General features: G+C 67.1%; 5 protein-coding genes across 5 annotated transcripts in view; 2 read left to right on the top strand and 3 right to left on the bottom strand.

Moving 5' to 3' along the window:
* Window positions 1–5,491, top strand: part of EMIHUDRAFT_106757 (hypothetical protein) — a gene marked incomplete at both ends in the record, with an annotated part of 7,158 nt that extends 1,667 nt beyond the window's left edge. Inside the window, 3 exons of the mRNA XM_005758884.1 lie at window positions 149–1,137; window positions 1,561–1,823; window positions 1,946–5,491. Coding sequence (XP_005758941.1) covers window positions 149–1,137; window positions 1,561–1,823; window positions 1,946–5,491 — 4,798 coding nt within the window. The remainder of the gene's footprint in view (window positions 1–148; window positions 1,138–1,560; window positions 1,824–1,945) is intronic.
* A 2,715-nt stretch (window positions 5,492–8,206) lies between these two features.
* On the top strand, window positions 8,207–9,396 carry EMIHUDRAFT_359472 (hypothetical protein). Its single transcript, XM_005758883.1, has 2 exons — window positions 8,207–8,575; window positions 8,873–9,396. The coding sequence occupies exons 1-2, from the start codon at window positions 8,555–8,557 to the stop codon at window positions 9,152–9,154; spliced, it is 303 nt and encodes a 100-aa protein (XP_005758940.1). The 5' UTR covers window positions 8,207–8,554; the 3' UTR covers window positions 9,155–9,396.
* A 1,626-nt stretch (window positions 9,397–11,022) lies between these two features.
* On the bottom strand, window positions 11,023–13,173 carry EMIHUDRAFT_218961 (hypothetical protein; the record flags this gene model as incomplete). Its single annotated transcript, XM_005758882.1, has 8 exons — window positions 11,023–11,044; window positions 11,127–11,300; window positions 11,712–11,931; window positions 12,242–12,342; window positions 12,427–12,662; window positions 12,742–12,870; window positions 12,934–13,034; window positions 13,149–13,173. The coding sequence occupies 8 exons, from the start codon at window positions 13,171–13,173 to the stop codon at window positions 11,023–11,025; spliced, it is 1,008 nt and encodes a 335-aa protein (XP_005758939.1).
* A 476-nt stretch (window positions 13,174–13,649) lies between these two features.
* Window positions 13,650–15,262, bottom strand: EMIHUDRAFT_68649 (hypothetical protein; the record flags this gene model as incomplete). The annotated part of the gene is made up of 5 exons (XM_005758881.1): window positions 13,650–13,775; window positions 14,029–14,142; window positions 14,232–14,282; window positions 14,478–14,577; window positions 14,817–15,262. 5 exons carry the CDS (start codon window positions 15,260–15,262, stop codon window positions 13,650–13,652), a joined length of 837 nt encoding a protein of 278 aa, XP_005758938.1.
* A 2,865-nt stretch (window positions 15,263–18,127) lies between these two features.
* On the bottom strand, window positions 18,128–20,832 carry EMIHUDRAFT_218958 (hypothetical protein; the record flags this gene model as incomplete). Its single annotated transcript, XM_005758880.1, has 2 exons — window positions 18,128–18,259; window positions 18,415–20,832. The coding sequence occupies 2 exons, from the start codon at window positions 20,830–20,832 to the stop codon at window positions 18,128–18,130; spliced, it is 2,550 nt and encodes an 849-aa protein (XP_005758937.1).
* Between the last annotated feature and the right edge of the window lie 963 nt (window positions 20,833–21,795).

Below are 21,795 nucleotides of genomic sequence, written 5' to 3'. Positions count from 1 at the left end.
GGTCACCCGTATCTCGAGCGACATGGATCCATAACGTGTGTGCTTACTCGACGGATTGCGCAGACTGCGGCGGACGTGACATCTCTCCGCTGCCGCCGTCGCCCCCCGCCGCTCCGCCGCAGCCACCGAGCCCCTCGCCCCCCCCGAGTGCGCCGCTGCCGACTTCCCCGCCGCCCTCCCCGCCAGCCCCACCCGCGCCACCGCCGCCTCCGCTGACTCCGCTCCCCGAGGGGCACGTGGACGTCTACAATACCGAGGGCTTGCGGGCGCAGCTGAGTCAAGAGGATGCCTCGGAGCGGATCATCCGCATGAGTAGCGGCGTCTACCTCCTGAACGAGTCCTTCGTGCTGGAGGCGGCCAACGTCACGCTGTACGCCGCAGACTCGAGCAGCGTCGTCCTCTCGCCATCCTCCGGCTGGTCGAGTAGCGACGGGCACTACCTATTCGACGTCCGGGCGGGCGGAATGCTGGAGGTACATGGCATCCACGTCATGGGCAGTCGGTCCACCCTGACAGGGGGCGCCTTCATCCTCAAGCCGGGCGGCGCCGCGCTGCTCTCGCGATGCACCATCTCGGACTTCCACTCGAACAGCCAGCCGGGCGGGGCCGTCGCTGCCTACTCGGCGCAGCTCAGCATTTCGGAGGTGACCATCAAGGACTGCGCGACGGCGTCAAACGGCGGCGCCCTCTTCCTCAGGGCCTCGCAGGTGAGCGTGAGGGACTCCTCGATCGAGGGGTGCGAGGCGAGGGATGGCGGGGCCATCTTCGTGAGCGGCGACAGCGGCTACGGTCCCGTCTGGCTGGCCAACTGCACGCTCTCCGCCTGCACGGCTTCCGAGCGCGGCGGCCTGCTGTACGCGGCGGGCGACGTCACGATGTCGAACCGGACGGTGCTCGAGGGGGGCGTTGCTGGGCAGGAGGGCAGCTCCGTCTACGTCGACAACGCGGACGTCAAGTACCAGCTCCCCGGCCCCGCGGGCCACTGGCTGCCCAACGCCAGGTGCGTCGTCTTCCGCGAGACCTACGGGACGGCATGCGCGGACGGCGACAGCCAGTGCGAGAAGGACCGCGACGAGTGCGCCGTCCTGCCAGACGATTGCGAGGGCGACGTCTGCACGCCACCCGTGACGGGCAACGGTGAGACCTGCACGGCGGCGACGTTTGTCCAGTACTGCGACTGGCAGGCCGACCCGTCCAGCCTGGGCCAGTATCTGTACCAGCTGCCCACGGCGCCCATCGAGAGCAATTTCCCCTACCCCTGCGCGCCCGGCATCCGCGGGTCGGCGGAGATCGCGTATCAGTCGAACAGAATGTGCGCGGGGGAGTGCCCCGCGGGGACGCAGTGCCCCTTCGACGCCACCGTCGAGCCGCTCGCGTGCGATGCGGGGAGCTTTTGCAAGGAGGGCACCATCGTGCCCCAGCCGTGCCCCGACGGCACCTACTCCAGCCTGAGCAACCTGACCCAGGCCAGCGAGTGCAGCGAGTGCCCCGTCGGCTTCTACTGCGTCGCCGGGGGCACCTCCCCTGAGCCCTGCCATGCGGGCTACTATGGGGACGCAGCCGGCCTGAGCACAGCCACCTGCACCGGCCAGTGCGACGCGGGCTACTATTGCGAGGCGGGGTCCAAGCTCGCGACGGCGACGGCCTGCCCGCCTGGCACGTACAACCGGTACGCGGGAGGCGACAGCGAGCTCTCGTGCCTGACCTGCCCGCTGGGCTACTTTTGCCCGAACGGCACGGCGCACCCGCTCGAGTGCCCTGAGGGAACCATGGCGCGCGCGGCCGGCGTCGGAATCGAGATGATCACCCAGTGCACTTGTCAGGTGACGCCGCGCACACTTGACTCGCACTGTCACCCCTCGCTGTGGGCCCACACCCTCGCTGTGGACACGCGGCCCCTTCGCCCCGCCGCCGCTGCGCCCACGCGCCCTCCCCACCCCTGCAGATTGGCTTCTACCTGGCCGACTGCGCCGAGGACCCGCTGGACTGGTCCTGCGAGGAGTGCCCCGAGAGTGGCGCAAACTGCACCGCGGCGGTCTCCCTGACGACGCTGCCGAGCGAGTTTGCCTGGTGGCGGCACACCAACTGCACCACGGACTTTCACGAGTGCGCCGTGAGTGGCGACGTCTCGCCCTGCAACGGGGGGCCCGAAGCGGGCAACGCGAGCTGCGTGGACGGGCACCGCGGGCCGCGCTGCGAGGTCTGCGTCGAGCCACAGTACTACTTTGACGTCTGGTCGGCCACTTGCCTGCCCTGCGGCTCCGTCGCCGTCTCCCTGGCCAAGATTGCGGCGCTCGTGCTCTTCCTCGCCCTCCTCGTCGGCGTCACCTCTTGGATCATCTCGTCGAACTGGGTGCCGAAGCGCCGCCTCGCGAGGGACGTCGTGCACTTTGTGCGCAAGTACGCGCTGCTGTGGCGGCAGTCGGGCATGACGGGCAAGATGAAGATCATCATCGCGATGGTGCAGTGCATCTGGGCGGTGCCGTACGTCTATGACATGGACATCCCCGAGCAGTTTGACTCGCTGCTCAGCCTGTTTGGGTGGATCACCGCGCTCTCTCCCGATATCTTTCTGCCCGGTGCGTGCTACGGCTCGTACCTCGTCCGGCTGACGGTCTCGTCGACGTGGCCGATCGTCGTCTTGGCGCTGATCGCCCTCAAAAACATCGTGCAGGAGGGGGCGGCGCGCCGCAAGGTTGCCGGGACGACCTCGCTGCGCGAGGAGAGCGCCAACGAGGGTGTGACGGGCGCGGTGGGCGCTCCGTCGCCGCCTCCGTCGCCGCCGCCGCTGCCGCCGCCACTGCTGCCGCCGCCGCCGCCGCCGCCGCCGCCGCTGCCGCCGCCGTCCGAAGCTACGCAGTCCGTGGAGCCGCTGCCGCCGCCGCCGCCGCCGCCGCCTATGTCCGAGGCGGCGTCCCCGCGGGTGGCGACGATGCTCATCACGACGCCGCGCGCCATGCTGCAGCGCGTCTCCAGCCTCGTCTCCCCGCGGGGGCGGATCGCCTTTCTCGACGCCGTGGGCCTCTCGCGGCTGCCGCCGCAGCCGGGTGACGGGCCTGGGCGCGGCTCGAGCGTCAGTGTCACCAGCTCCGACGCCGAGGCCCTGGAGGCGAGCGAATCGTTCGGCCAGCGGATCCGGCGCCAGGCGCGGCAGCTCTCCTTCCGGACGGCTGGCAGGAGCGGGTCCGCACGCGCGGCGCTCGAGGTGCGGCGGGTGCAGTCGTCCGCGGACGGGGCGGCGGGTGTGGTGGGGCGGGGCCTGCTGCGCGCGCTGCCGCTCACGCTCTTCCTCACCTTTGTCGTGGTGCCCTCCACCTCGGAGCGGATCCTCTCGTCGTTCAACTGCGTCGAGTTCAGCACCGCCGACGAGCCATACGAGCTCCGCGCCTACCTTGCGGACGACCTCACCCTCGACTGCGCCTCTGCCGAGTACGCTGAGGTGGAGCTGTGGGCGTGCGTCTTCCTCGTCATCTGGCCGGTGGGCGTGCCGCTCTTCTACGTGCTGTTGCTGCTCGCCGCGAAGCGCGCTATCCGCGACACGCGCTCGACCGCGCTGACGCGCGCGAGCAGCTTCCTCTGGGCCGAGTACGAGCAGCGCACCTTTTGGTGGGAGCCGCTCGACCTGCTCCGGCGGCTGACCATCACCGGCTTTGTGCTCATCGGCACGCAGGGCTCGCCGCAGCTGCGCGTGCTCATCGCGCTGCTTGTCACCATCCTCTTCATCACGATGCAGTTCCTCCTCTCGCCGTTCAAGCGGCCGCTCGACGACCGCATGATGATGCTCGGGCACGTCTGCCTGCTCGTGATCCTGATCGCCGCCCTCGTCATCAACGTGTGCAACCTCTCGGCCGACACGTGCGAGACCTTTGGGATGGGACGGACGAGCTACCTGCCCGCGCTCGTGTTTGTCGTCTTTGGCACGGCGATGCTCGTGTCCGCCTTCCTCCTCCTCGCCTGGGCGGCCGGCCGGTACGCGACGACGCTGCCGACGCTGCGGCTCGTCGAGAATGGGCTCGAGCCGCCGCTCACCATCGCGCAGGGCGACAAGTGGCATCTGTTCGTGAGCCACGTTTGGTCGACGGGGCAAGACCAGGCGGCCAACATCAAGCGCGCGCTGCAGGTGATCCTGCCCGGCTCGCGCATCTTCCTCGACGTCGACGACCTCGCCGACATCAGCGCGCTCGAGTCGGAGATTGGGCAGAGCGCGCTCGTGCTCATGTTCCTGTCCAAGGGCTACTTTAGCAGCCGCAACTGCCTGCGCGAGATCCGGTGCGCGGTGCAGCTGCGCAAGCCGATCGTGCTCGTTCACGAGGCCAACGAGGCCAAGGGCGGGCTCACCCTCGAGGAGTCGATGAGCGAGTGCCCCGACGAGCTGCGCGACCGCGTGTTTGACAGCCGCCGCCGGCTGGGCATGGCGGGTGGGCGCGCCATTCAGTGGCACCGCATTGCTGACTTCCAAAAGATGAGCCTCAAGCTGATCGCGGAGCAGCTGCTGCTCGCCTCGCCGCAGTACGCCTCCACGTGCGACGCGCTGCCGCTCTACTTCCCCGGCGAGATCTCGGCCGACGCGCTCAGCTTTGAGCTGCCCGTCTGCCTGCGCTTCAGCCGGCACAACTCCGGCGCCGGGACGGTGGCCAAGGAGCTCGCGTCGCGGTTCCGCGAGCTCTCGGTGGCGCTGCTTGCGGAGCCGAGCGACGCCTCGCCGTGCGAGAGCGGCTGCTCCTCCGAGTCGGACGCGGCGACGGCGGGGACCGCGCTCACCGACTCGGCCGCGCTGGTGCGCGAGGTGTTTCTCCTCTACCTGCGCCGAGGCACGTTTGCGGGGGAGGAGGGCCACGAGCTCGCCGCCGACCTGCGGGCCGTGCGCGCGGCGGGCATGCGCCTGCTCGCGGTCCACGAGAATGACCCGGCGCAGGGCGGGGTCGCCTTCTCCCACTTCCTCACCACCACCCCCGAGGACCTGGTGGAGGGCGGGCTCTACTCGAGCCTCGCCGTCGCCTTCCACGCCACACCCTTTCGCGAGATTAGCATCGCGCTCGCCGCCAAGGCGATGGGCGCGAGCAAGCGCATGGGCGCCCGGCACGCCGCGGCGGGCCGGCTCAACGCCGCCGCCGCGAAGACGGCGGCGGTGCTCGCCTCGTCGATCCACCTCTCGTCGCGGCACGGCTCGGCCCGCTCGGGCGCCTCGGGCCACCGCTCGAGCGTGCGCCGCACCTCGGACGTGACGTCCGACGGGGAGGAGGCGCAGGACACGGTCGGCTCCCTGCCCGGGCTGCGCGTGGCGCCGGCGGGGAGGTCGCAGCAGCTGCGCCTCGGCTGGGCCGGCGGCGCAGCGGGCTCCCTCCGCTGCTTGAGCGGCGGCCTCGCCTCGTCGCCGCCGGCGGTTCCGGTGTCGCGCGTGTCGACAGGCTGCCGCGCGGGCGCCGAGGTGACGCTCGTTGGCGGGGCGCGTCGGCTGGAGGGAGGAGCGGGGGCGGTGGAGGAGGTTTAGCGGTGGTGCCGAGGTCACAAACCTGTCTTTGGTGTTTTGCATGGGTTCATCGCGCATGTGTGCATGCGGTTCGGTCTATCGTCTGTCAGTTGGGCCTGTGTGCTCTCTTGTACGTTGTGGGGCATACAGCACCCGACTTGGAGTACAGCACTTGGAAAAGCGTCGGGGGAGCACTTGGAGCACTCGCTTGGAGTGCAGTCAGCAACCGCACATCCAGGGCCGGGGAGCTAAGAAGCGCACCCAGCGGGCCGGATGATTGGCGCATCGGGTTGCGGGCAAGAGAGCCCTAGCCCTGGGGGTGTGCGTTCGCAGGGCAAGGGCCGTAAAGTAAACACGGGTCTCCGAGGGTTAGTTCCGTGTACCGGGTCTCCCCTTAACTTCAGAACGCCCCCTCTACTCGGAGCTAGTAGACACGACACTGTACACCACGCACGTACACAGGTCCTCGCTCAGTATCCCGTCTCAGGGTTCCACCGCTCGCCCCCCCGGGGCTCCGGTTCTCCCTGATTCGCTCTTTTATTCGCCAGCCGAGCGTCGTGTGAGGTGTGACGGCCGCTGTAGCCGTTTCTGATGTCTCTTCTTTGGCCGAGGTCTCACCTCCGCTTCACCTCCGACTGGTACTGCCGCCTCCGAGAGCGTCGATTGTCCTTGTCCCACAGGGTTTTACCCTCCGCGTGAGGATCGGCGCGGCGAGGGGGTAGGTTCGAATTCGCCGCGCAACATTTCACCCCCACAGGACCCCGCCCACCCCCCCTCATGGTCCCACCACCTAGAACCCCAACCTTGGCTTCGCACCCTCTCCTTGCGCAGTGTCCCCCACTATGTGTCGCCGTTATCGGGGCACGCTATCCTGTGCAGTCAGGGCAAGTGGGGGCGGGGGGCACTCCCATCTCTCCTGTGTACGGGTGGTGACTGTCCCTAGTCTCGGAGGGGGGCTTGAAGGTAAGAATATTTTATTTTTCCGACAACTGACCCCAAGCTCCACCTGGGGTCCTCCGGTCTCGGCCTTTCGGCTCGCCGGCGTACCCGTTATCATTTTGCGGCGACTCCCCCCCCTCGGTCCCCTCCCCCGGGTATTCCAACCTCCGACGGAGCGGCTCCGGGTTCCCCCAGGTCCGCGCGGGTTCGTACGGTGACGGCCACGCCGGCGGCGGGGGCGGAGGTGGGGGCGGGGGTGGCGGAAGCGGTGGCGGTACTGGCGGCCGCACCGCCTGGTATGGGGCCTCAGGGGCGGCCCCTCGACCCAGCGGTCGCTCCAACGGCGGGGGTGGAGGCGGTGGTGGTGGGGGCGGGCCTGGTGGCGGTGCCGGCCGCCACAGCTCCTGGAGCGGGGCCTCGGGGGCGGCCCCCTGCCCCTGCGGCCGTTCCAGCCGTGGTTCCACGCGTCGGCCGTCCACCCCGCTCGTGGGGGGGGGCCTAGCTCTCGTCTCCCCTCGGGAAGGCGGGGGGGGCAGGGCCCGGATTCGCCGACGGCTCCGCCTCTCCCCCCCCCCCCCGCCCCGCATCAGGCCGTAGACTGCGCAGTAGTCGCGTCGCCTCCCCCCTCACCCGGTCCCTCTCGATTCGGTCCCACACTGACCGGATATCAAAGGCCGAGTTGTGTTCGGATAGCGGGCCCGCCGATGCCACCCGCCTCTTCACACAGCAGGCGTACGCCTTCATCGCTTGCACCCCCGACTGTGTCGGCCCCGGTGCAATGTCGTTGACGAGGTAGTCCTCCCCCCTCCCAACGGAAAACCCGTCCAAGAAGGTCCGTCGAGCCAACCAGTCGTCTTGCCAGGCTCCGCACTTCCCGCGTCTGCACTGGCCTGAGAACGCCGGTGCTGGCCGCGAGCGACAGACCGATCGCCCTAATTTCGGCCTCTCGGGAGGTGTAAGCGACCTGTTTTTCTTTTTTTTGAGAGCCCGATCTGCGTCACCACACGCCGCACACGCCGCACACGCCGCACACACACGCCGCACACGCCGCACCGCACGCCTCGCTTACGGCTCCTCGAATGATGCATCGCCTCGCTGGCTCCCTCATCCTCTCGTGCCTGGCGCTCGGCGCCGACGCCGCGGCGCTCCGGCGCGCCGGTCAGCCGGCTGAGCCGGCGCCCGAGGCGGCGCCAGCCGCCGCCGCCGGGCTGTCGCACGTGCTAGTGGTCTCAGCGGCCGAGGGTGTCGCAGAGGAGAAGCTGGTCGGCGTGCTGGTGGAGGCGGGCGCCAGTCGCGAGGAGGCGAGCGCCGTGGTCCAGCGTGTGGCGGCGGAGGGCGAGAGCGCCGTCGCGCAGGGACCCGAGGAGGCAATGGCGAGGCTCAAGGCGGCCTTCAGTGCTATTGGGGTGGAGGCTCAGGTCAAGACGGTCGAGGAGCTGCAGAAGCAGCTGATGGCGGACGCGTCCGAATTTGCCGGCTCGGACGTGACCGAGCTGTCCCTCGACGACGCAAAGGCGAGCACCACTCCTCCACTGCCTCACTCCTCGCCGCTGCCTCTCTCCTCGCCGCTGCCTCTCTTCCCCGCCGCGGCATTGCCCACCGCCGCCGCGTCCGAGGACAGGAGTGGCTCAGCGGCGAGGAGGGCGTGCTCGTCGCCTTCTACGGGAACGCGTGCCTAGATGCGCAGTGCAGATCCGTGCACGCATCCAGCTGTAGCCTCTGCATTAGTAGCCCTTGTCTTCGAGCGGTGCTCCACCGCACGATACCGTCGACACGCCCCGACGTTGATTGGTGTGTTCATGACGTAGGCATGCGTGCGCGCACTGCAAGTCGATGGTTGGCGCCTTCAAGGAGGCGGCGACGGCGCTCAAGCCTTCGGGCGTCCGCGTCGGCGCGCTCAACCTGCAGGCGAGACACCTTTCTACCCCAAAACACCTTTCTTCCATACAGACACCGTCCAAAGGCGAGTGACGTGCCCTATCACAGGCGATCGCCGGCGGCGCCCTCATCGCGGAGGCGCTGCAGGTGCAGGCGCTGCCGACTGTGCGGTTTGTTGTCGGTGGAAACCACCTCGAGTGCGCGCACAAGCACCAGCCCGCCCCGCGGCAGAGAGCACGGCCGGGGCCCGGCGCCACCACCGCGAGAATGCCGCGACACGAATGGGCGGCCAGCACCGCACCGCCGCCGCCGCCTCCTCCGCACGTGCCCCGCGGCCCCATCAGGTACACTGGGGATCGCTCCTCCCCCTCGCTCATCGCCTTTGCCTCTGCCGCGCACAAGGGGGACGCCAAGACGCCGGAGGAGACCGCAAAGGCGGCACGCGAGGCGGCGGCGGCCGCGGAGGCGGCTGCCAAGGGCGAGGCGCCGGCGGCGGGCGCCGCCGAGGCGGCGGCGGCGGCACCGGCGGCGGCGGAGGCAGCAGAGGCGGCGGCGGAGGCAGCAGAGGCGGCGACGGAGGCGGCGGCGGCACCGGCGGCGGCACCGGCACCGGCGGAGGGTTCGGAGGGCGAGAGGGAGGCGGCGGCGGCAGAGGCGGCCGCCGAGGGGGCTCCGGCAGCCAAGGGGGGGGAGGCGGCGGCGTGTGCGGAGGGGGAGGCGGCGGCGGCAAAGCCGGCGGAGGCCGCCTCTGCCGATGCGGAGGGCGCCGCGGCGCCGGTCGAGCCGCCCGCCGACAAGGCGGCAGGGGCGGCGCCCGCCTCGAAGCTGGCGCAGTCAAGGGTGGCTCCTGCGGCCGCCGCGGCGTGAGTGGGCGGTTCGCCCGGTCGGCCGCGCGCCTCTCCCGCCTTGGTTAGATAGGCCAGCCTGCAGCCTGCCGACCGAGCAAGATCCCTTGTGGCTTGACGCGTGTGCCCCCGACACCGACGCACACCATTTTCCATTTTCCCGCGCGTCAGCTCGGACAGCGCACAGCGGCGAGGACACATCGACACACGTATATCGCGAGGGTAGCGCACGGGTCCGCGTCCGCAGACGGTACGTACCGGCGGTTAACCAGAAAAGCTGTACTGGGCTGGGTTTTTAGGCATTGTGGGGTTGGCACTCCCGTCGACCCTCATGACCTCCTGCGGTCTCTGAGATGGACACCAGTGGGTGTGGGGCCACAGCCAGGATACACTCGAAGGCTGGGTAAGCAGTAGAGGTCGATACTCGACGCGTCCCACATGGTCTGTGTCGCTGTCGGCACGCTGTCGACAGGACGTCGAGCGACACCGGTGGCAGTGCCACCCAGGAGTGGTCGGTCGGTCTCCCGTCATGAGAGAGCCACCATGTGATCCGTATGATGGTTCCTGACAACCGCCTCAGTCAACTTTTGTCACAGTTCCCGCTCTGAGAGGAGCTGCGGGTCAGTTCGACAGCTGGAGCTGTGTCGCCGGCGTGCGGCGGCCTGCCTCCGGAGGTGCCTCTGAGGTGGACATTTTTTGTCACCGTGGGAGAACGCGTTCGAATTTTTACTCCGGAACTTAAACTTCACACGCGCACCGGCCAGGGCTACAATAGTGCCAGTGAGGCGGAGGCGCGAGTCGGAAGGCCGCGACCGTCAAGTGTTCCCTTCGTTACTGTGCTGCATGAATGCTTGCCCAGGTGTGAACAACACCTCGTGACCACGGCGCCGCAGGCGCCTGTTGATGGGTCCAGGTGATAGCCATGGATGGGCAATGCATACGCCTAGTTGGACCTCAGATCGCCCGACCGCGTCCCGGTGCTCTGTGGTCGGATTTGTGACGCCTCCGCACCGCGCCGCGGCCGGGGGCCCTCCGGAGGCCAAGGATGGCCGTGGCGGACCGGGACGAGCTCTGGGAGGTAGAGTGTCAGTGTATATATTGTAGAGGCCAACCTTGTGCACAATATATCTCAGTCTAGCTAAGCCAGGGGAGGCGATACCGCGGCCGTACAGCAGCTTGATGGTGCTTCGCCGGGAAGGCAGCCTCGATTGCCATACAGACATGGGTGCGAGACAACGACAAGACCAAGGCACGGGCAGAGGAAGAAGTGCCCCACATCGCTGCTGGTCGTCGTCCGTCCCCCCCAACAAAAAAAAGATACCTTTTCACGAAAGAAAATAGCAGGGCGTTTTGATGGTCGGCCTGGGCCGGGCACGGCAGCCAACACAGGTAAGCGCAACAAAACCTGTGTGGTGGCGGCGTGCCGTCCTCCCATCCCTCCCTTGGGTTGTACGTTTTCTTTCTTTCTTTCTTTTATATGCCTGTGTGCTGTGTGGTGCACGCCCTGCGAGCGGGGCGGGGTCTGCCCGTCGGGTTGTCGCCCAATCTCCCCAGGATGATGTCTGCTCTATGACCCTTTTTGGAAAATGCTCTCCAGAGGACTTGAGACTTGAGTTGTAAAAGAGGCGCCTCCCAACCTATCCACACCCTCCCCCCAGCAGTGCGGCCACAGAAAGCACGTATTTTGCCTGGGCTAGTTTGTTGCAGCCCCACAGCAAGCGCTGCGTCGATCCTAGTCTGGTCGATTCGCGGCACTCACTGGATGCCAGGGAGGGAATGCCGCCGACACGCGACACGCGAGCGGTGCGTCCTGGCAGCGCGCGCCGGCTGTGGGGAACCGCTGCAACAAAAACTCGAGGCGCTTTTTGTGCGACATTTTCGACGCTTTCATTACATTTCTGTGAACTCATTCCTAAAAAGGGTATCTCTATCGACGGGCGCCGAGCCAGGGTCTCGCACCCGGCCGCTAAGGGGGTTCACCCAAGGGCGTGCACCTGCTCACGTCGTGGCACCATTCGCACGCCGTGCACACCTTGCCGTTGCACGGGCCCGGCATGGGTGTCCCAATGTCGGGGAACTCCATGATGTCCGTGGTTTTGTACTGGCCGACAATCGGGCACGCGTAGTTATCAAAGGGGACGCACTCTCCGTCCACGCACACGTGGTATCTGAAAGAGCCCCGCGTGGCGCCGCAGATGTTCACGTGTTGCCGAACCACGAAAGAGGCGGCCGCGCCCGGCGGCGCAACGAGGGGCGCGTCCGACTGGCAGGGGTCACACGGAGTGAAGTTGGGCACCTCAGCGCACGAGGGCGGGCTCGCCGCCGGTGGCGATGGCGGCGCAGGGGACGGCGGCGGCGATGGCGGCGGCGATGGCGGCGGCGATGGCGGCGGCGATGGCGGCGGCGATGGCGGCGGCGATGGCGGCGGCGATGGCGGCGGCGGCCCCGAGCACGCGCAACACGGAGGCGGAGGTGGGGGAGAGCCGGCCAGGGGGACGGGCGGCGGCGGAGGCGGCAACGGCGGCGCCGCGCGGGGATTCGGCCGGGACGACGGTGGAGGCGGCGGCGGCGTGTCATACTCGTAGAGGTAGGTGTACCAGTCTGGGAGGGCTCGTCTGTGCGCAGCACCCTCGGCAAGCTTGTTCTCCAGCGCCGCAATCTGGCGCGCCTGCGCCGCGACTTGCGCCTGCAGCGGGCCGACAATGTCGGCGCACACAGTGCCAGCTTCGCCAGACGCGCTCGGCGAGGCGGCGGCGGCGAGCAAGAGTGGCATGTCGGCGTACTCGCGTAGTACCCCCCCTAGTGCCGACAGAGACGCCGTTATTAATTATTAATCATCGTGTGTGTCTGTGTGTGTGTGTCTGTGTCTGTGTCTGTGTGATTGTGTGATTGTGTGTGTGTGAATACTCACTCACTCCGACTCACACATCGGGTGTTCCGTTGGGGGCGGGATTCCGTTGGGGGGCGGCGGCGTTGCGCGGGCGGCGGTGCGGGCGGCGGCGGCGGCGGTGGCTGCCTTCCACATGCGTAGCTGCTCGGGCCGGGGGAGGGGGAGAGCCTCCTGTTCCTCGGAACGTGCGCAGGCCCCCCCCCCTGCATCGCCACGCACAGAGCGGAGCCAGCTTTGCAGCAGAACGCGCCGCCTCGCCGCAATCGGTGAGGGTGCTTCGTGGCGCGGCGTCCGGCGATCGTTGGACACGTCCCTTGCCCCTTCGACGGCGAACTCGGGACCGTTGGGGCTTTTGGAAAAATGCTCTCCGGAAGACTTGAGTTGTAAACTTGGCGAATCTCAACCTATCCACACCCTCCCCCTCCAGCAGCGCGGCCACAGCGGCGTTGGCTTCGGCGGCGGCGACGTCGAGTGCGGTGCGCCCGTCTCGGTTGCGGACGTCCCGCCTCGCACCATGGCCGAGCAGCAGCCTCGCCACGTCGGCCTTGCCCGCCTGCGAGCCAAAGAGCGTGAAGCCGCTCGCGCACAGATGCAGCGGCGTCGCGCCGTCGTGGTTCGCCGCATCCACATCCGCGCCGGCCTGGAGCAGCGGCCGTGCACTCGCACCGCCCCATCTCCGCGGCGGCGTGCAGCGGCGTGCAGCCCGAGGAGCGTGCCACCGCGACGCTCGCGTCGTGGCGGAGCAGCAGCCTCACAACGTCCGCATGGCCGCAGCGGACGGCGCGGTCGAGGGGAGTGATGCCGAGCTTGCTCGTTCCGGCGTCGACGAGGCGGGAGAGGCCGCGCGCCTTCGCGTGGTTCAGCAGGAAGTCGACTGCGTCGGCGGCCCCCGCCCCCGCCGCGTGCATCACCGTCGTCGCCCCGGTCGCCGCATGCCTCGCCGCCACGTCGGCACCCCGCTCGTCAAAGGCCTCGCGACCCACTTCGCCACAGACGGTCCCGCGCCTCGCCGCTATGACGGCCGCACGACCGCAGCTCGTGTGCGTGCGGCCGTCTTTGTCCGGAGTGAATACTCAAACGCGCTCGTCGGTGACGGTGTCCCCGGATTTCGCCGCGCTCGGCGAACCTCGACAGCGCCCCTTCGGTGGCATGCATGTTGCATCAAGCTGCTGTACGGCCCCGGCATCGCCTTCCCAGGCTTAGCTAGACTGAGAGATATTGTGGACATGGTTGGTCTCTACAATATATACACTGACACTGAACCTCCCAGAGCTCGTCCCGGTCCGTCACGGCCATCCTCGGCCTCCGGAGGGGGCGGCCCCCGGCCGCAGCGCGGTGCGGCGGAGTCACAAATCCGACGGCAGAGAGCACCGGGACGCGGTCGGGCGATCTCTAAGGCCCAGTGTGAGGCGTATGCATTGCCCATCCAGGACTATCACCTGGACCTATCAACAGGGGCTGGAGCCGAGCAGGAGGGCCCGGCGCACAACCCCTTGTTCAACTCACCCTCCACACCCCGTACACACGGGAATTTGTAAATAAGCTCCCAGCCCAAAAATCGCCTGTGTGTGCCGCAACTCCACACTCCGCGCTCCGCCCGCCGCGAGCGACAACCGGATTTTGTCCCTCAGAGCGCCCTCCTCTTGCTCGCCGTGTTCATGTACGGCCGCAAGACCCACTCGTTCTCCACCTCCTCCTGGTCGATGGTGCCGAGCTTGATCTGGTAGAGCCGCAAGTCGAACCGCGGCCCAACCTGAGGTCCGGTGAGGCCGATTGCTGAGGCCACGAGGGCGTCGCGGCGCGGCGCGACGAACCGCACGCGGGCGGGCGGAAAGCGACACAAATGCGCACGATCGCGGGCGGTGCGGCGCGGTGCGGCGGGCGTGCAGGCTGATCACCGCGAGCCGGCCGGCGGCTGGTCGGAGTGGCGGGCCGGCCTCCTCGGCGACCCGTGATGCAATCTCGGCGCAATCTCGGCGGGACGCTGGCGCCTCGTACAGGTGGACGTCCGCCTTCTCCTTTGCGTACACGTGGTGGCGGAAGGAGAGCAGGTCGGCGCGGTTGACAAGCGAGACGACGCGCTTGGAGTCGGGCTTGGGCACCGGGAAGAGGTGCCTGCGCTCGTGGGCGAGGGTTCGGGTCCTCGCGGGGGGGTCTCTTCGGCGCTCTTCTCGAGCGGCGGCGCGGCGCGCTTCAGGATCGTCGCCACCCGCGCGCCAACCTTGCTCGTCAGGTTGTCGATCACAAGGTGCGGGTACGCCTGCGAGGCGGTTCCGAGAAGGCTCCGAGAGGGCTTGGGGAGGCTTGGGGAGGGCTTAGGGGAGGGTTCAGAAGGTGGGGAGGGGGGGGGGGGGGGGGGGGAAGGGGGGGGGGGACCCACCCACCCAGCCAGGGAAAGGAAAAAAAGGAAGAGGAGGAGGAAAAAGGGGGGAGAGAGGAGAGAGGGAGAGGGCACCTCGGACATGTTTGTCGCGCCCTCGATGTCGTGGCGCATGGTGACGTTGGCGAGGCCGAAGTAGGCGGTGGGCCCGTGGGGCATGTGCGACACGACGAGCCTGCCCGACCGGAGGGGTGTGGGCGGTGAGCGTGAGGGGCGGCGACGGGGGACGGCAGCAGTGGAAGGCGCAGGGACGGGGGAGGGCAGCAGTGGCGCAGGGGCGCAGGGGCGAGCGGCATCCAGACGCGTGGGAGCCAGGAGGGGGAGTGCTGGACAGCGGGTTTGGGGGCGCAGCGGCAGCGGCCGTCGCGCGGAGGAGGCTGCGGCCGAGGCGTCCGGGAGAGGCGGCACTCTCACCCGTCGGGCACGCCACGGTGCTCTTGCAGCACGACCAAGTCGGTGAAGCCGTCGGCGCGGCAGGTCTCGACGATCTGCTTGACGGTGTGGCCGCCGCGGTTCATCCGCGACGTGTTTGGGAAGACCAGCTTCATCTCCTTGAGAAACTGCACCAGCCGCGAGCTGGGGTCGTGCGAGGTCGTGAGCAGGATCCGCGGGTCGGCGACGCCCGCGCTCGCGTACTCGGAGTCGAGGTCGGGGGTGGAGGAGCTTGGCCCCGGCGCGCCGTTCAGCTCCATCTCGGCGAGCAGCGCGTCCGCCTCGCCGCGCAATTCTGTCGGCACCGTACGGCCTTCATCGACGGCAGTGCGCAGCTTGCGCTTGCGGTCGGCGGTCGACGCTTCCTTTGCGTCCGCCGCCCGCTTCTGCATGTACTCGCGCCGCATCCGCGCCTGCTTCCGCAGCATCGTGGCAAAGGCGGGATGGGTGGGCAGATCTTGCTCGGTTGCAGCGAGACGGGCGGCGCCAGCGGGAGCCTCGTCGCTGTGGGCTTGCGAAAAAAGAATTTTTGCCAGCGATCAGGACATCGCACGCCTACACGTAGAAGAGGGAGATAGTGGACCGACGGACGTACGGACACATGTGTAAGAGCGCGCACGAGTGGGTGTGCGAGCAATATCGAAAGACAGTGAGGCCGGGGTCGCACACGGCAGGGGTGGCGGGACGGTTGTGGAGCGAAGTGGCAGTAGCCAGCCTCAAGCATCGATGGGATAATAAGATGAGATTACCAGACGAGAACGGGGGGAAGGACAGGCGGGCGACATTTGACGACGTCGGGGATCACAATGTGACGACCAAAACGATCTTGGGGGCCAGGGTGAGACAACAGGTCGGGGTGCCACATGGGGCACACCACGTATTCTAGAGGGGGAAAAGAAACGGGGAATGAGGGGCCCCGCCACGAGAAGTGCGTTCTGGGGATGCAGAGCGTGCAAAGCGGCTAGGGATGAGGTCGCAAAAGAGGCGCGCGAGGCAAGGAGGAGACGCGGGGAACTGAAAGACTGGGACGACTGGAAACAAGAAGACAGTGAGCCACCACAGGCGTCGTTGGCGCATATACTGAGCGGCAGCTGCGCTGGAAATAAGGAAGAGGCGCGTCACTTCATGCGGAAGCTCGACAAACACACAGCGAGGGCGACAGCAAGAATTGAACGGGAGGCGCCGGACTCAAAAGACACCGCCACATTCCTGAGACGAGCGAGGGCAGCCTCCTTAAAGGCGAAAGGGTCTAGATTTGGGGCGCTCGCCGAAGAGGAGTACGACAAAATAGCACCCGTGATTGCCTGCACGCTACCCGCACTCACGGACTCCATACCCGAAAGAAAGAGAAGGGAGCTCGCGGGAGAGGTGACGAGTGAACTACAGGTAGTGGGGAAGGCAGCCTCGATTGCCATACAGACATGGGTGCGAAACAACGACAAGACCAAGGCACGGGCAGAGGAACGAGAGAAGAATATAGGGTGGATAAAGCGCCTGTTCACGGCATGGAGGGTGAGCCACACCGAACGTACCGAGCGAAGAGCCGAGCGGAAGGAGGACGGGGAAGATGACTCAGAGGAGGACGAACCAGTGGAAATTCAGTTGTCAGATGTCACGATGCATCCGAAGGGGACTCCAGCGCCGGCATCATCCGTAGAGGCACGAGTGTTCGAAGAGAGAGTGGACCTGAGCAACAACATGACCTGTAGACAAATGATCGGAGTGGGAGTCAGAAATGTGGTCCTTGCGCGAGGGGAGCTCGATAGACTCGAGGGGCCAGGATACGCCGCAAGGAGGACGGAGTTGCGCAAGGCGAAAGAAGCCGCGAGAACAAGGGACCGGCAGGCGGCGGCGTCGCAGGACGAGGCAGAAGAGAACGACGCGACAGAGGAGGAAGTGACAAGGGAGAGACCGACGAGAGTGGGACGGCCGCGAGGTGGCATGAAGGTTGCAGCGAGAAGCGGCGAGAGACTGCGAAAAGAGATACGAAGAGGCAGACTCCCCAGGGTGGGCGACGGCTAGCGCATCACACTCCTCTCCTTAAAATCCCTGTGTGGTGGCGGCGTGCCGTTCTCCCATCCCTCCCTTGGGTTGTGTGTTTTCTTTCTTTCTTTCTTTCTTTCTACGCCTACACGTAAATTTCATTAGCGAGGCCGGCGTGCGGCGTCCCGCTCCCGGTCGTTCTTCGTCATAGCTCCGATTCTTCCTTGCGTTTACCGTTTTGGACGTCGGTTCTTGACTCCTGCACTCCTCTCCGAGACGCGAGGGCCGCGCCCCCCCTTCGCCTGACCCTTCGCCCCCCACCACCTTGTGTGTGTGGAGAAGTTTACCTTAGAGCCGTACGGCTTTCTTAGAGACCTTACCTTACCTCCTCCTGAGCGCCCCCCTGCGGCCCCCCAAATAGCAGCGCGATCAGCCGGTCCACCTGCTGCAGAAGCCCTCCCTCAGCGGCGACCCCTGTGCTCTCGTTCGCCGCCGCCACCGCCGCAGAGAGCGAGGAGCGCGCGTCCAGCCCCAAATGCGCACAGATCCGCGAGACCTTCTGCGGCAGCGTAGCGCCGTGGAAGATGCCTCCGACGCCTCCTCCCACAGCGTTGTTTGCGGTTGTCGGTGGCGGGGCGGCCGGTGGGCCTAGCTCTAGCGCCGCGAGTCGCATGGTGAGCGCCTCCTCGCGTGCCGTCGCCGCCTCCGCCTCTGCCCTCGCCGCCTCCTCCCGCCCCCTTGCTTCCCCCTCTCGCCCCCTCGCCTCCTCCTCCCTCGCCCTCGCCGCCAAAAGCTGCAACCTCGCCTGTTGCGCCTCTAACCTCGCCTGTTCCGCCTCTGAGCCCGCCCGTTCCGCCTCTGACCCCGCCGTCGCCTCGCGAGCCCTCGCCGCCAGCGCGTCGGACCTAGCCTGGGAGAGCGCCTGCTCGATCGCCGACCGCGTGCTGGACTGCTCAGCCTGTGACGTCCTCAGCGGTGCCGCGGCCCGCGCCGCCTCCTCCTGCCGCGCCTGCGCCTCCATCTCGTCCACCAGCGCCGCCCGCGCTGCTCGCTTCCGCTCCTCCTCCGCCGCTCGCGCCGCCTGCTGTCGCCTGCCGCGAGCCTCGCTCTCCGCCGCAGCCGCGGCCGCGGCCTCGGCCCTAGCCTCCCTCTCCAAACGCTCCTCCCTCTCCCGCCGCGCTGCCTCGAGCAGCCTCGCCTGCCGCTCTCGCTGCGCCGCCCGCTCCGACTCCTCCGCCCGTCGCGCCTCCTCGGCTGGCGTCACGCGCTCCTCGTCGCTCCCTGAAGCCGACTCGCGCGCTGGCGCCGCCCTAGAGGTGGAGTCGCCGCAGTCGGCCGATCCCTCTGCTCCTTCGGTTGCGCTGCTCCTCGACCCGCGAAAGCCGCTCTGCTTCTTCTTCCTCCTCCTCCTCCGTCCCGCCTCCTGAAGTGGAGGCGGAGCCCTGGCCGCAGCTTCCTCCTCCAGGAGCTCCGCCGCCAGCTGCTGCCGCCGCTCCGCCTCCGCTGCAATGTCCTCTGCCGTCTGCGACGCCGCCGCTGCCGCAGCCCGCTCCTGCTCCTCCCTGCGCGCGGCGAGCGCTCGGCGCGCTCGCAATACATTCTCGGGCACGGACGACACGGCGCACGGATCGTCGCGGCTCAGGGAGGCGATGTTGACCGGCTGGTTACCGGAAAACAAGACCTTGTTCGAAAAGCGCATCGCGAGGCTGTCCGGCTCCAAACCCAGGCCCACCACCTCACCACGCGAGCCGCGCACGAGGATGCCGCGCCCGACGATCTGGTCTTCTCCGGTGAAGTAGAGATGCTCGCCGAGAATGAAGCCGCCAGGAAGCGAGGGCGCCGGCTCGCGGCTGAGCTCTTCGGCCCGGCAGTGCACGTCCCCTCGGTTGCCGGAGAAAGACATGGAAACAGCGTCAGCGTCGCCGTTGCGGGCGGGGCCGGTGACCGATCCTCGGCAGCCAAACACGGCCTTGTCCCCCTGCTCGTCGACGAACCCTCCGCCAATAAAGTAGAGCTCCTCTCCCACTCTGAAGCCACCGGGCAGGCTCAGCTCGTGGGACAGCAAGGCGAGTCTGCAGTCTACCCAGCTTTTGTTTCCTGGAAACCGCATCTTCAGGCCGTTGCCTTGGTGAAAGTCGGTCGCGGGGCCGACGACCTCGCCCGACTGGCCGTGCACGAGCTTATCGCCATTCTCAAACGACTTGTTCGAGCCCGTGTAGTACAGCTGGTCGCCAAGGTCGTGACCACCCGGCAGAGGCGGCGGCTGCTCGACGCTGAGCCGGGGCAGATAGCAGCTTATGGAGCCTTTGTTCCCTGGGAAGAGCATCGTCAGGCCGTTGCCTTGGTGTGTGCCCTCGGTCGCGGGGCCGACGACCTCGCCCTGCTGGCCGTGCGTAAGTTTGTCGCCATTCTTAAACGACTTGTTCGGGCCCGTGTAGTACAGCTGGTCGCCGGCCTCGTGACCGCCCGGCAGAGGCGGCGGCTTTTCGACGCTGAGCCTGAGCAGACGGCAGTTTATGGGGCCTTTATTCCCTGGGAAGAGCAGCTTCAGGCCGTTGCCTTGGTGCACGCCGGTCGCAGGGCCGACGACCTCGCCCTGCTGGCCGTGCACGACCTTATCGCCATTCTCAAATGAATAGTTCGGGCCCGTAAAGTACAGCTGTTCGCCAAGCTCGTGACCGCCCGGCAGAGGCGGCGGCTTTTCGACGCTGAACTGGTACAGATAGCAGTTTATGGAGCCTTTGTTCCCCGGAAACCGCAACTTCAAGCCGTTGCCGTAGTGCTCGCCGGTCGCAGGGCCGACGACCTCGCCCTGCTGGCCGTGCACGACCTTATCGCCACTCTCAAACGACTCGTTCGGGCCCGTAAAGTACAGCTGTTCGCCAAGGTCGTGACCGCCCGGCAGAGGCGGCGGCTGCTCGCGGCTGAGCGTGAGCAGAGAGCAGTTTACGTGGCCTTTGTTCCCCGGAAACAGCATCTGCAGGCCGTTGCCTTGGTGTGTGCCCACGGTCACGGGGCCGACGACCTCGCCCTGCTGGCCGTGCACGAGCTCATCGCCACTCTTAAACGTCTGGTTCGAGCCCGTGTAGTACAGCTGGTCGCCAAGGTCGTGACCGCCCGGCAAAGGTGGCGGCTTCTCGCGAACGAGCTTGGTCAGAGAGCAGTCTACGTGGCCTTTGTTCCCCGGAAAGAGCATCTTCAGGCCGTTGCCTTGGTGTGTGCCCTCGGTCGCGGGGCCGACGACCTCGCCCTGCTGGCCGTGCGTAAGTTTGTCGCCATTCTCAAACGACTTGTTCGGGCCCGTGTAGTACAGCTGGTCGCCGGCCTCGTGACCGCCCGGCAGAGGCGGCGGCTTTTCGACGCTGAGCCTGAGCAGACGGCAGTTTATGGAGCCTTTGTTCCCTGGAAACAGCATCTGCAGGCCGTTGCCGTGGTGCTCGCCGGTCGCAGGGCCGACGACCTCGCCCTGCTGGCCGTGCACGAGCTTATCGCCATTCTCAAATGAATAGTTCGGGCCTGTAAAGTACAGCTGTTCGCCAAGCTCGTGACCGCCCGGCAGAGGCGGCGGCTTTTCGACGCTGAGCCTGAGCAGACGGCAGTTTATGGAGCCTTTGTTCCCTGGAAACAGCACTTTCAGGCCGTTGCCTTGGTGCACGCCGGTCGCAGGGCCGACGACCTCGCCCTGCTGGCCGTGCACGAGCGTCTCGCCATTCTCAAACGTCTGGTTCGAGCCCGTGAAGTACAGCTGGTCGCCAAGCTCGTGACCGCCCGGCAGAGGCGGCGGCTTTTCGACGCTGAACTGGTACAGATAGCAGTTTATGGAGCCTTTGTTCCCCGGAAACAGCATCTGCAGGCCGTTGCCGTGGTGCTCGCCGGTCGCAGGGCCGACGACCTCGCCCTGCTGGCCGTGCACGAGCTTATCGCCACTCTCAAACGACTTGTTCGAGCCCGTAAAGTACAGCTGTTCGCCAAGGTCGTGACCGCCCGGCAAGGCTGGCCGCGCGCCGCTGGCCATTTTCGGGCTCTAAAACTCTGGCTGCGCGCGCGGAGGCGGCTGAATGAGGCGGCTGAATGGCTACTCGAGTAGAGGGCGGCGCCGGCTGCAGACAGAATGCTCCAAAAGAATTCGTCGTGCGCGAGCGCTCGAGTATGGCCTAGAATTAGCACACGTGCCTCTGTTCGCTAACACTCACACATTGAATTGTCACCGCCAGTGAGTGCGAGATAGGGCTGGCCGCTGGCGGCTAGCCCGTGAGGAGGGCGACCATAGACACCTCACTAACCCCACACACGGTCTCGTCCGTGCCTCGCCGGCCGGCGAGATTGCTAGAGGTGGAGCAAGCCTGCTCTAGCCTCGCATATTACCTCCTGTCGTCTGTTGTGATGTTGTGCCCTTGTTTGTTTCTCTTGGCACCTTGGAGTGCTGGGGGGGGCGACAGGAGGAATGTGGCCCTGAGTTATGTGTACGCCAACTCAGGGTGTGTGGCAGCCAGCTGGCTGTGTGTCTTGTGAGCTTGTTTGTGTCTGTGTGTCGCTCGTGCGTGTCGTCATCATCTGTCTTGCGTCCACCCATACCGCGTTGGTGTCCAGTCCGAGCCTGGCTGTTCTTCACCTTTCTACCTACCTACCTACCTGGTTGTAGCGGTCAACCAGTAGGAGGCCCGCGCCTGCCCCCGTGCCGCCGGGTGCAACTTGTCCTATACGAGAGGGGAATCCCTGGGACCCTGTCGTGTGGGTGAACCCTGCCCAGCCCCCCTCCGTGTCGCGATGCGCTCCCCACTCCCGTTCCCCTGTGTCCCTGATCGTCCTTCCAAAATCCTGCTCGTGCAGGTAGGGACCCTGTCCTCCCCCCATCCCTCGTCTGGGTTGTGTGCTTTCTTTCTTTTTCGCCCAAGGGGGGGCGACGGCTAGCGCACCACACTCCTCTCCTTAAAATCCCTGTGTGGTGGGGGCGTGCCGTCCTCCCATCCCTCCCTCC

Source organism: Emiliania huxleyi (assembly GCF_000372725.1).
Source record: "Emiliania huxleyi CCMP1516 unplaced genomic scaffold EMIHUscaffold_83, whole genome shotgun sequence".
NCBI lineage: Eukaryota > Haptophyta > Isochrysidales > Noelaerhabdaceae > Emiliania > Emiliania huxleyi.
This window is presented reverse-complemented; position numbering and strand designations above follow the sequence as displayed.